Source organism: Microcebus murinus, chromosome 27 (genome assembly GCF_040939455.1).
Source record: "Microcebus murinus isolate Inina chromosome 27, M.murinus_Inina_mat1.0, whole genome shotgun sequence".
NCBI lineage: Eukaryota > Metazoa > Chordata > Mammalia > Primates > Cheirogaleidae > Microcebus > Microcebus murinus.
The window spans coordinates 17,475,780-17,488,016 of record NC_134130.1 but is presented as its reverse complement, the minus strand read 5'-3'; the positions used below and the strand labels follow the sequence as shown (position 1 = coordinate 17,488,016).

The following is a 12,237-nucleotide window of genomic DNA, read 5'->3' as shown; positions in this document are numbered from 1 at the left end:
GTCCCCCTAGAAAGGGTCATTTTGAATTTGAAATTTGAGTCTTAGGTCCTTTTTTCTGATGTTTTATTTTGAATCTGTTGGAAGAATTTAAGATACTATATTTCTTATTTTTGCTAGCTAGGGAAAAAAATTAAGACATTTTAACTTTTGAAAACTAAATGAATTTCTTCACTTCTGTAATAAACGTGTTAATTGCAGTATGCATAATGCTTGAATTCTTAAGTGATGGATTTTTTTAAATTAGGAAATAAATGATGCTTAGCATTGAAAATGACCAAATGTGTAAAGGAAAAAATGCACATGTGTAAATATGCAAAAGATATGGGACACACAGAGACAAAGATACATCCACAAAAGTAGACCTGATATTTAACATATTATGTATACCTTAATGTATTCTAGATAGGTTTATTCTAAATCTCAGTATATATTTAGTCAACAGTTTATGTTTCACACAGATGCAAAATAGGATGGTGATTTTACTTTGTAACCTGAAACCTGCCAAGATGAGAGGAATAATATCTCAAGCGATGCTGATGTGTGCGAGTTCTCCAGAGAAAATTGAAATATTGGCTCCTCCTAATGGATCTGTTCCTGGAGACAGAATTACTTTTGATGCTTTCCCTGGTAAGTATTTATTAGTAATTACTTAAATAGCTTGGGGATCGGTTCTCAAAGTGATGTTTATAATGTTTAAAGATTAAAATCGTCCTGTGTATAAATCACAAGACTTACGTTAAATGATCATTATTAAATGCTATTGAGTGTTTTGAGATTGGCACTACGTTGAGTGCAGTCACATAACCACCCTCATCTCCATGAATGCATGTATTATGCAAAACACCAGAAAGAGATTTTGCCTTAGGTGTGAAATGCTAATATTGATACTTGCACAGCAGAACGTGACATGGATAAAGAAAAATCAGTGTGCTGCGAAATCATTTACACTGTACATTGTCTCAGACTGCAGCACGAAAAACAAAGAGATAAAAAGTTCAGAAATGGGGGAAGATTTATAATTCTCAAAGTCCATCTAATAATACTTGCATATGCTTTTACTTGACTTCAGGATATAGAGAAAATCTCTAAATTGAAATTCAATTATTTTAATAATCTAAAAGGAAGTTTCATTTCATATTGCCTGTTTTCTCTAGCAAAATTGCTCCTGAGACAGCTGAAGCTTCATAATGCATGAAAAACCTTCTTCAAATAGGTCTTTGAAGTAGAAGAGAAAGGATGCTTGACAGATGTAGGATAAATATTTCTTTCATATAAAGAGAAGGACTTTATAAGAGGAAAAACAGAAATTAAAAGGCTACATTTAAAGGATTTTCATTTGACTAGACTAATAGAAAAGTGGAAATAAATTAAGGTAACAAGTAGAATTAGGTTCAAAAGTCAGGATTAATTTGGAGACATTTATAGAAATAACTGAATTTTAATGGAATAGCAAGGCTGATGTGATTATATAGTCATGTTTTTAAAAATTCTATATTAACTGTGTTTAATAAAAGTTTTAACATTGTAATAGTAAGATAGAAAGCATAGATAAAAGCATGGATTAATTTTTCTGAAACACAGTTCTAGCCTCCTAATGAAAAGTAGACTAATCTAAAAAACACAGGTGATTATTTTTTGTAAGTATCCATGACTTTGAATTCATGTATATGTCTTGAACCTCTGTAGATGAGCAATCATGGTGGTCTGTGCTCTAAGAACCTTTTTTGGGAAATTAGGTTTTAGGAAAATCCCAGTCTCAAAGATTTCTCAGAAACACCCTGATGGCTTTACATAGAACATATGATCACCATTCTGCTCCCACAATCTCAAACACTTCCCAAAACCTGCCCCTTTGGGATAAGCTGTCCATGTATCATTGACTAACCTGAAATTCTATTTGTAATTTTCATTCACTAAATTTGAATAGAATAGCAATAAAAGTGAACTTTTTCTTTTAAGTTTAAGAATGCATTAAGAAAAACAACAAAAATAAATCCTGATTTACCTTTTCAGATTAACATTTGCCTTCCTTTTTATTTAAATACTTAAAGATTTGGTACTTTGTTTAGGTTTACTTTTTTGACCTAAATTGTAGAGTTAAATATTTAGAACTAAAAGAAATCGTCTTGTTTAGCATACTATTTTACAAATTTGGAAAGTGAGGTCCAACAAAATTTAGTTACTAACTTAATGTTATATGGAGTTAGTAGAAGGATCAAACCATAGATGTGAATGAATCTCTAGTACCATAACATTTTTATTTGTTGATTATTGCTTGCTATTAGTTAATATGAACTATTTAATTAATGAAGCCTTATAGTTCTTCTATTACTATGATGGCTTTCATTCCTCTATAGAATTAATAGGTAACTATTTCAGCATTTGAATCAGTTTTTATTATCTGAATGTTATTGCTGAATAAATTGAGAGTAGTTTATTTTTAGTTACCCACTCACGTAGGATTAGAGGCACTAATAGCCCAGCATGGATTTCTTGCCTTTACTATATTCTTGAATCTTTCAATCAGTTTTGCTGTTTGCAAGTTTATATTTATATTGTTCCAAAGTCAGGTATTTCTTCCAAATTCATAGTCTCCCTTTGTGCCTTAAGCACTTGAATATGTGGAGAAAGTACAAAAAGTATTTGTAAAGCGAAAAAAAAGAAAACCTAACTTTAAAATAGTCCATCGAGTTGTTTGAAGTATCGCTAGCATTATACTGTGCTTATCTGAACTAAACACTGTCAAATAATTGATAAAATTTGGGAAATGAGGTCTGTTAGTACTCATCTTCTGTGTGTTGCCACACCAGGTACTTCTTTTGTAGCAGTAAATCTGAAAAACAAAATAAATGAGTTAATACTACACTACAGGCCATTAGTCTTATTTTTTTTTTCCTAGAGAGAACCATGGTTTATCAGTGCTTCATTTTTCAGCATCTGTTTCATATTGTAAAACTTAAAGTGTCTGCTAGTACATTTTGATGTCTGCTGGATACATGCTCAGTGTATGGAGATTTACATATCATGTTGCATGTATTAAACATGGCGTAGAAATTGCAACTGAGGCTCAAATCTTTGAATTGCTCTTTAGCCTTGAAAAAACTTTTTTCAAGGCTATTTTTTCAAGGCTTAACTATTTTCTCCAACTATAAAGCCAAAAACTTCCATAAAGTTTAGAAGATAACATGTAATATTTTTATAACAATGGCTAAAGCGTTTCCCACCTAACCAATTCTTTATTTCATCTTAAATGTGTAAAAGTATACTTTTTAATATGTAAATATGGTAACTGGTCTCTAAAGCCCCAAGCAAAAATGACTGGAAAACAGTGTTGCAGCTAGGAGACAAAGGCAATGACAGTTCTTTTGGGGAATATACTATTCATGGTCTAATAGTAAATAAGAGTTTACATTCAGACTTTTTAGCTTCCAAGATCATGCTTATTTCTATTGATAATGAATCTTAATAATAGTTTTATTAATACTAATAAGGTTAATAACAATAAATTAATAGTTTATCACAAAGCATAGGTTTACCTTTTGAGTCCATTTATTCTTAAAAACCAAAATTGTCTATACTTGATTCATCTTTTTCAAAACCTAGCTCAATCAGATTTCTCTCCCGACTGTCCCACCAGAACTGCCCTGGTTGAGATCTCCAGTTATTCCCTGTGGCAACACGGCTACTTCTCAGTCCTTCTATTAACTACCTTGGCTCTCCACTCTCCTGGTTCTGTTGCTTCACCAGCTGCCCCTCTCATCTCCTTTTCTGATTCGTCCTTACCTCTTACCATTATGGTACCTCAGAACTTCATCCTTGGCCTCTTCCCCGTTTTTTGTTTTGTTTTTTCTCATTCATTTTTTTTGGCATTTTTTCCCAGTCACTTATCCAGCTGCCTAGTGGACTTCTTCACTTTCATGCCCCAAGGGGAAAGGATACATGTCCTAGTCTTTTCGCGCAGTATTCCGTTGTTCTGTAGTATTTTCCATTTCATTTGATAGGAACTCCATTCTCCCACTTGCTTAGCTCCTTTTCTCATACCCTGTGTCTCTCATTCAGAAAATCTTAGTGGCTCTACCTCCTAAACATAGAATCATTATCATCTGCACCACTACCACCCCAGTCCTAATGCCAACATCTGTTATCTGGATGATTGCAAAAGGCTTCTAACTCATCTTCCTGCCTTTGCTCTCTTCCCACTTTCACCTCTTGTCATCTCTAGCAGCTGGAGTGATGTAGATCAGATTATATTGCTGTGCCCAGACTATTCAGAAGCTTTCCGTCTCGCCTAGAGGACACGTCCAGGTCCTTGCAATAGTCTCGTTAGAACTCCAGCCTTTCCTTGCTCACTTCGGTGGAGCCGCTAGTTCTTCCCCACATATTTGCATGGCTTTCTACCTCACACTATTAAATCTTTCAGACGTCACCTTCTTTGTTTTATTTTTTTCCAAAGCACTTATCTCCACCAAATATACTGTACATTATTTATTGTCTGCCCACATGGAAATGTAAACATCATGAAATCAGCATTTTTCTTTTTTTTAATTATTCACTGCTTCATTCCTAGCATCTAGAACAATGCCTGACATAAATCAGTAGCTCATTGAATTGGTCAGTGAATAAATAGAAAGAAACTTATTAGTAAAGCATTTTTAAAAAATACAGCATTTGGAGAGCAGACCTAGTATCTTCCTTCAGTATTGCCATAATTATTTCTATCTAACTACCAAACCTCTTTTGTCTATTGATTAGCTGTGTGAAATTAATTGGCCCCCATTTGCATAGCTGTATTTTAGTTTTTGTGCCACAATTGGTAATAGTTACAACCACAATTCTATAAACTCAGTTAATCAAACATAAAATAAGTTAGTGCTAGATTTATTATGGTCACACCAGCTATCAGTGAAGTTGATGATTGATGAGCATTCCGTACAAAAGAATTGCCTAATTAAAATGAAATTTGTCATTTTTACTCCAGACTTGTGAACGCCTAGAATTCTGGAATTGGTATTTATTGCTTTTTACAGGTTTTAAATGCCAAGAAGGTGGTCACAGCTTTTTATATCTGTACAAGCTTTCTGAACTTTCTCCTCTAGTTTCTTTTTCCTATGTGTTTTGTTTAGAATGAGGTAGCCTAAAATAATCTCTAAATGATTAGTTCTCTTACAATATGTATAGCATTTCCAAATGGTGATTATTAGCATGTGTTTAGCAATTTCAGAGCCTCCACAATTTTTAGCTTTAAGAACTTATATTGATATGTCACATAACTTTCAATAACCTTTGCCACAAAAAAAAAAAGTTAGGAAAAGAAAATTTGGAACAAGGAATGACAGAAGACTTCCCTGGAAAATATTGTTCATTAAAAAAAAAAAATTCTTGGGAGGAGGATCAAGATGGCGGACGAGAAACACCGCCAGAAAGAGTGTCTCTGCAGAAAAGACAGATTCTAGCAGAAATTAGAAAAAAGAAGCAAGAAGGCGAGCATACAGCAGACGAGGGCCGGAAGGAGGGGTACCTGAGACCCCGGGAGAATCCACGGGAGGAGGCTGTGGAGGAGAACTGGAAGCTGAGACCGCCGGAGCAGCCCAGAGACCAGCAGGAAGGGTAGGTGGATAAATCACCTTTCCCCTCCCCTGCATCTGGGACTGCTGGTGGGCTCCCCAGCGGGTGGAGAGACCTGCGGACACCAGCCCAGAGATGGCCGCCGCCAGCTAGGGGTTAGCCTGTAGCGGACGCGGCACCAGACTCCCAAATCAATCGGGGCACCTCCGTGTGCACAGACCCGAGCCGTGCGGCAGGCGCCATATTGCCTCCTCCTCCCCTCCGCCGACCATACCCTCGGCTGCCTAGAGAGACAATATAGCCACCAGCCGGAGGCACCTCCAGGGAACGGGACCTTCCTTTTTGGGACCCTACAGCTGACTAAGGGGAACTCAGACTGTGAGCTCCCTACCCGCCAGCCCTCCCAGGTGCTGTTGGCACGGTGTTCCCAGGAGAACGGTGCCGACTCAGAGGCTGAGAGACACAGACACAGCTTGGGCTCTCTGTGGGTGAATTGAGAACGGAACTCCTCTCCCTGGTGGGGATACAGTTTGAACTCTGGGACCGAGAGGTCGGACCTGCAGACCAGATCCCGTGCACCGAGGTCTAGCATTGCCTGGGCACAGAAGGGATATTTGTGAACAGCCTGCTGAGGTGTGTGTGCCTCCAGGGGCAGATCAGCGTCCTAGAGGGCAACCTTCCCCCCAAAGGGAGGCCTTGCACCAAGCCCAGGCAGCGTTTCTGCGCAGGGAACCTCCCCGCCGGCATCACAGTCCAGGGAGGCCTGGTGGCATGTGGTCTGGCCTGCTGGCAGAGGCCCAGGAGTAGCTGCGGAGTTGGGGAGGGTGGAAAGAAGTGAGGCCCGCTCCAGACTGCAGGTCTCAGACAGCCCCACGCACACACGCAGACTTTCTGGCTGAGCTGGACCATTCCATCCCCGCCCTGACAGCTTTTCCTGGAAGCAGAGAACAGAACTTTGACCCCTGCTAACGGCATTGGTGGTGGCTGAGGGCAGGCTTTCCCAACCCAGCTCCGCCCAGAACAACAGCTGATAACAGGACACAAAAACAACAGCATAGCCTGTTCCTCAAAGCAAGCGCCACCTACTGACAGGGATGGTATCCTGCACAGCCTTTTCACGGCACCCACTGACTCATTATACAGGGAGTGGTCGAATATCACCCACAGACACCACCTAACGGCTCGGAAACTAAACAAGGTGTGAGAATACCCAAACAAAAACCTAAAGGAAAGAAACAACAACTGATTGACATGGGAAGAAATCAGCGAAGGAACTCAGGAAATATGAAGAACCAAATGGAAAACACCCCCCTAAAGAGGAGCACCAGCCCCCTAGAAACAGACACCAACCCAAATCAGGCAACCAAAATGAAAGAGGAGGAATTTCGTAGGTGGATCATAAGAACACTCACCGAGCTGCAACAACAACTCAATAACCAACACAAAGAAACCACAAAAGGCCTCCAGGACCTAGAACAAAAGTTCACTAAAGAAAGAGACACAATGAAGAAAAGTTTAACCGAACTCCTGGAAATGAAGAATCAATTCAGGGAAGTACAAAATACAGTGGAAAGTCTCAAGAACAGGGTACATCAAACAGAAGAAAGAATCTCAGAGATTGAAGATAACGCCCTCCAACTAAATAAAACCATCACAGAGATAGAGCAGAGAAACAAAAAAAAGAGCAAAGCCTACAAGAGATGTGGGATTATGTGAAGAAACCTAATGTGAGGGTCATAGGGTTACCAGAAGGGGAAGAGGACAACACCCAAGGGTTGGACAAGCTATTTGAAGATATAATAGAGGAAAATTTCCCAGGCCTTGCTCAAAATCTCGATATACAAGTTCAAGAAGCTCAGAGGACCCCTGGGAGATTCAATGCAAATAGGAATACGTCACGACATGCAGTCATCAGACTGACAAAAATATCAACTACAGAGGCCCTTCTAAGAGCTGTAAGATGAAAGAAGCAAGTGACGTACAAGGGAAAGCCAATTCGTATAACACCAAACCTCTCTAATGAGACTTTACAAGCAAGGAGAGGCTGGGGCCCCATTCTCACTCTTCTGAAACAAAACAGTGCTCAGCCTAGAATCTTATTCCCTGCAAAACTAAGCTTCATATATGAAGGAGAAATAAAGACATTCTCAGACAAGCAAAGGCTCAGAGAATTCACCAAGACAAGACCAGCCCTACAAGAAGTACTCAAAACAGTGTTATGCACAGAACACCATGATAAAAACTCACGAATATAAAAACAACCAAAACCCAAAGATTAAAGGCCAGATAATACAATGGCTCAACAGAGAAATCAAAGCAACAACATCCAACCCAACAGAATGAACAGTAATCTACCTTACCTGTCAGTTCTCTCAATAAATGTGTATGGCTTAAACTCTCCACTCAAGAGACATAGGCTGGCTGAATGGATAAGAAAATACAGGCCAAGTATATGCTGTCTTCTGGAAATACATCTAACCTGCAAGGATGCATATATACTAAAAGTAAAAGGGTGGAGATCAGTATTCCAGGCAAGTGGAAGGCAAAAGAAGGCTGGTGTGGCAGTTTTAATTTCAGACGATTTAGTTTTTAAACCAACAAAAGTAGTGAAAGACAAAGAGGGTCATTATATAATGGTGAAGGGCACACTTCAACAAGAAGAGATAACAATTTTAAATATATATGCACCCAACTTAGGTGCACCCAGTTTCATAAAGCAAACCTTACTGGATTTATGCAAATAGATTAATAGCAACTCCATAATCACCGGAGAGTTCAACACCCCACTGACGGCACAAGACAGAAACTCCAAACAGAAAATTAATAAAGAAATAATGGACTTAAACAAAACTTTGGAACAACTGGGTCTGACTGACATCTACAGGACATTCTACCCAAAATCTATTGAATATACGTTCTTCTCATCAGCTCACGGGACATTCTCTAAGACTGACTGTATCCTAGGACGCAAAGTAAATCTCAAGAAATTTAAAAAACTAGAAATCATACCATGTACCTTCTCAGATCACAGTGGAATAAAAGTAGAAATCAACCCTAACAGAAACTCATATTTCTACACAAAAACGTGGAAATCAAACAACCTCCTACTAAATGATTACTTAATAAATGAAGAAATCAAGATGGAAATAAAAAAATTCTATACTCCTACACTGCTGGTGGGACTGCAAATTAGTTCAACCTCTGTGGAAAGCAATATGGAGATACCTTAAAGCGATACAAGTGAATCTACCATTTGATCCAGCAATCCTATTGCTGGGTATCTACCCAAAAGATCCAATGACAGTCTACAAAAAAGACGCCTGCACTCGAATGTTTATAGCAGCACAATTCATAATCGCAATTCTATGGAAACAGCCCAGGTGCCCATCAATCCAAGAATGGATTAATAAAATGTGGTATATGTATACCATGGAGTACTATTCAGCTCTAAGAAACAATGGTGATATAGCACATCTTATATTTTCCTGTTTAGAGCTGGAACCCATACTATTAAGTGAAGTTTCCCAAGAAAGGAAAAACAAGCACCACATATACTCACCAGCAAATTGGTATTAACTGAACAGCAGCTAAGTGGTCACATAGGTACTGCAGTAATAGGGTATTGGGCAGGGGGGAGGGGGGCGAGTATATACATATATAATGAGTGAGATGTGCACCATCTAGGGGATGGTCATGCTGGAGACTCAGACTTGTGGGGGGAGGGGGGGAAATGGGCATTTATTGAAACCTTAAAATCTGTACTCCTATAATATGCCGAAATAAAAAATAAAATTCTTTAAAACATTAGGTATATTTTTTGTGGGAGATGATTTAAACTATCATTTTGAAGAAGTAGCTTGATACCCTACCAAGTAGTAAATTGTAGAGAAACATTTTGAGTAAACCCAAAGGTTGTCACTGCATCTCAGACTTTTTCAATGCTGATTTATACTCAGTGCTCATAATGTGACGGGTTTATAACACGTGAGACTGTAACTTATAGAATCTGGGATATTATCTACTGCTTAAATTTTACTTAAAGCAGTGAAAGTACTAGCTTTTTGACATTAATGTTAATAATAGGTATTTGTCTAACATTTCTTAGTTTACTAGGCCCTTTCATAATTACTGTCCAATTTAATGATTTGATAAAGTCTCACAACTACAGTTACAATGCTCAGGTGTCAAGTATGTTGTGTTAAAAGGAAGAGTCAAGCTTTGGTGATTACTCTTATTAGTTTCTAGTTTATTTTTTGTTCAAATTTCCTTCCTTGGAATTTATTTTAGTCTTTTGTATGAAGTTTAAAACTTTTAGATCTTTATCAAATTAGAGTCAGAGCTGGGCGCAGTGGCTCATACCTGTATTCCTGGTACTTTTGGAGGCCAAGGTTGGAAGATTGCTTAAGTCCAGGAGTTCAAGACTAGCCTGAGGAAGAGCAAGACTCCATCTCTACAAAAAATGGAAAAATTAGCCCAGCAGGTTGGCCCGCTTATAGTCCCAGCTACTTGGAAGGCTGAGACAGGAGGTTTGCTTGAGTTCAGGAGTTTGAGGTTGCAGTAAGCTATGATGACACCACTGTACTCTAGCCTGGGCAACAGAGTAAGAACCCATCTCAAAAAATTTTAAAAAACTAAAAAAAGAAAAGAAATTAGAGTCAGTGTTGTGTGAATTTTAGGCAACAACATATATTCCTAGTGCTTAGAAAATGCTAGTTCTTATCACCTCACTACTCCATTCTGTCTCTTTTTGTCTCACTAAGTGGCAAAGTAGTTGTAGTGAGTTGGAAAATCCCAACATTTAAGCCATTCTCCGGTATCTGCAGGAAATCTGAAGTCTAGTCATTCCTTTTGTATGTTGAAACAGTAAAGCAGAAGCGGCTCCTGCCAGGTGTGAAGGTATAATACATCAAGACACATTTTCATTCCTTCACCTTTTGTCTTTAAGTGTAATGATAAAATGTGTATCTTACATTTTTCTTTTAATTCAGGGAACAAATTTGTTGAGCTATATTATCTGTAAAAATATTTATTGTAAAAATAAAAATAATGTCTTTAACATTAATCAGGAAACAGCAATAGTTATTTTATTTTGCCAGTCAAGAATAGAAACTACTGACATAAAAATAAAGTAAACATTAAAACTTTGATTAGGTCTAAAGGTCAGAAAATGCTGCCAAGACAACTCACTAGATATCTCTATGGATAGTTTCTTTACTGTCTTTGTATGTTAGCTCTGTATTTTTCTTGTGTTTTCCCCTCCACAGGAGAGCCTGACAAGGAGCTGAACCCTAAGAAGAAGATCTGGGAGCAGATCCAGCCTGACCTTCGCACTGACAACCAGTGTGTGGCCACCTACAGAGGAGCTGCCTTCGAGGTCAAAGGGAAGGGGGTGTGTCGGGCTCAGACCATGGCCAACAGCGGAATCAAGTAAAATAAAACGCGTTTGTTACTGCAGTACATTGGAGAAAACTTCAATAATAATAAAAAGGATTATATTTGTCACTTGTACCTGAAATATGACTGGCTCATTTTTGTGTTATTTCTCTTCTAGAGTTATCTAGTCTTTTAGCTGTTATATATTGTTTTCAATTGACTGGGGAAACTGCGTTTTTACCCATGGTTTATGATCATCTATAATGGAGAGAAGACATTGCTTATGTGTTGTGATAATTTATTTTTTAGCAGGGATATTGGTTAGCAGGTTTTTTCTTTATACATTTAGATAACTTGAACTAGATTAGTATGTAGTATTGTATTTGTGGGCACATGATGCATGAAATTTCAAGCACTTGGATTAATATATTGTGAACGTCTGTTATAAATGTACTGTCCTCTTCAAAAATGACAAGTTGCATTTTGTGTTAGTTATTAACTACTCATAATTGTAATAATATTGAAAATGATCAACTACTAATTCTAAGAGCCAGACATAAAATCCAGGGCATACAACATTTGAACATTTTTGCTTTGCTACCAAAGTAACCCTGACTAATAATACTTAAAGTGACTATTTTAAAAAAAGTGAAATTTCCACCTGTGTCTTGAATTTAATAAACACACTGTAAAGTGGTGTCACTGTATGTAGTTACCAATAAATTGATCCTACAAACAGCATTCCATTTTTTTCCTTCTAGCTGTTTTATAAAGATTTTTTGTGTACATAATAAAAGATAATTTATAGGTTATTATCTTTAGGGGGCATTTAAAATTGATATATTTTGCTTTTTCATGTACCATCATACTGTCAATATATTAAATTATAGCCCCAAACTTATATAGTACATCTATATTAATATGTCAGATACCTCTTTTCACTCATTTTACAAGCATTATAGGAACAGTGAGAATTAACTTAGAAATTATGATCCACAAGGTCACAAGCTTTGAGGTGGTTACTGATGATTTAGACTACCAAATAGGGAAGGCAGTCATGGAAGCAGAGGTATAGACACTGTTTGAAAACGTGTGCATAACACAGAAAACATTCTAGCACTGTGGCTGTCTAAATCCTCTAATAAGGAGAGACCAAAAAAAAAAAAAAAAAAGAAAGAAAACCTTAACAACTGTAAAACAATATTGCATGTTATAAAAAGTATAATTAAAGTTCATTTATTTAAATCCATAGAACTCTGGTAGGCCAGGATATAGTACCATAGTATATGTTATAAGTTC

At 37.5% G+C, this 12,237-nt stretch overlaps 1 protein-coding gene across 2 annotated transcripts in view; it reads left to right on the top strand.

Moving 5' to 3' along the window:
• AIMP1 (aminoacyl tRNA synthetase complex interacting multifunctional protein 1) overlaps positions 1 to 11,679 on the top strand; it is a 40,829-nt gene extending 29,150 nt beyond the window's left edge. For both annotated transcript variants that reach the window (XM_075998320.1, XM_012779031.3), the window contains 2 exons: positions 459 to 627; positions 10,830 to 11,679. In XM_075998320.1, the coding sequence (XP_075854435.1) occupies positions 459 to 627; positions 10,830 to 10,996 (336 nt within the window). In that variant the 3' untranslated portion in view covers positions 10,997 to 11,679. The remainder of the gene's footprint in view (positions 1 to 458; positions 628 to 10,829) is intronic.
• The last annotated feature ends 558 nt before the right edge of the window (positions 11,680 to 12,237 follow it).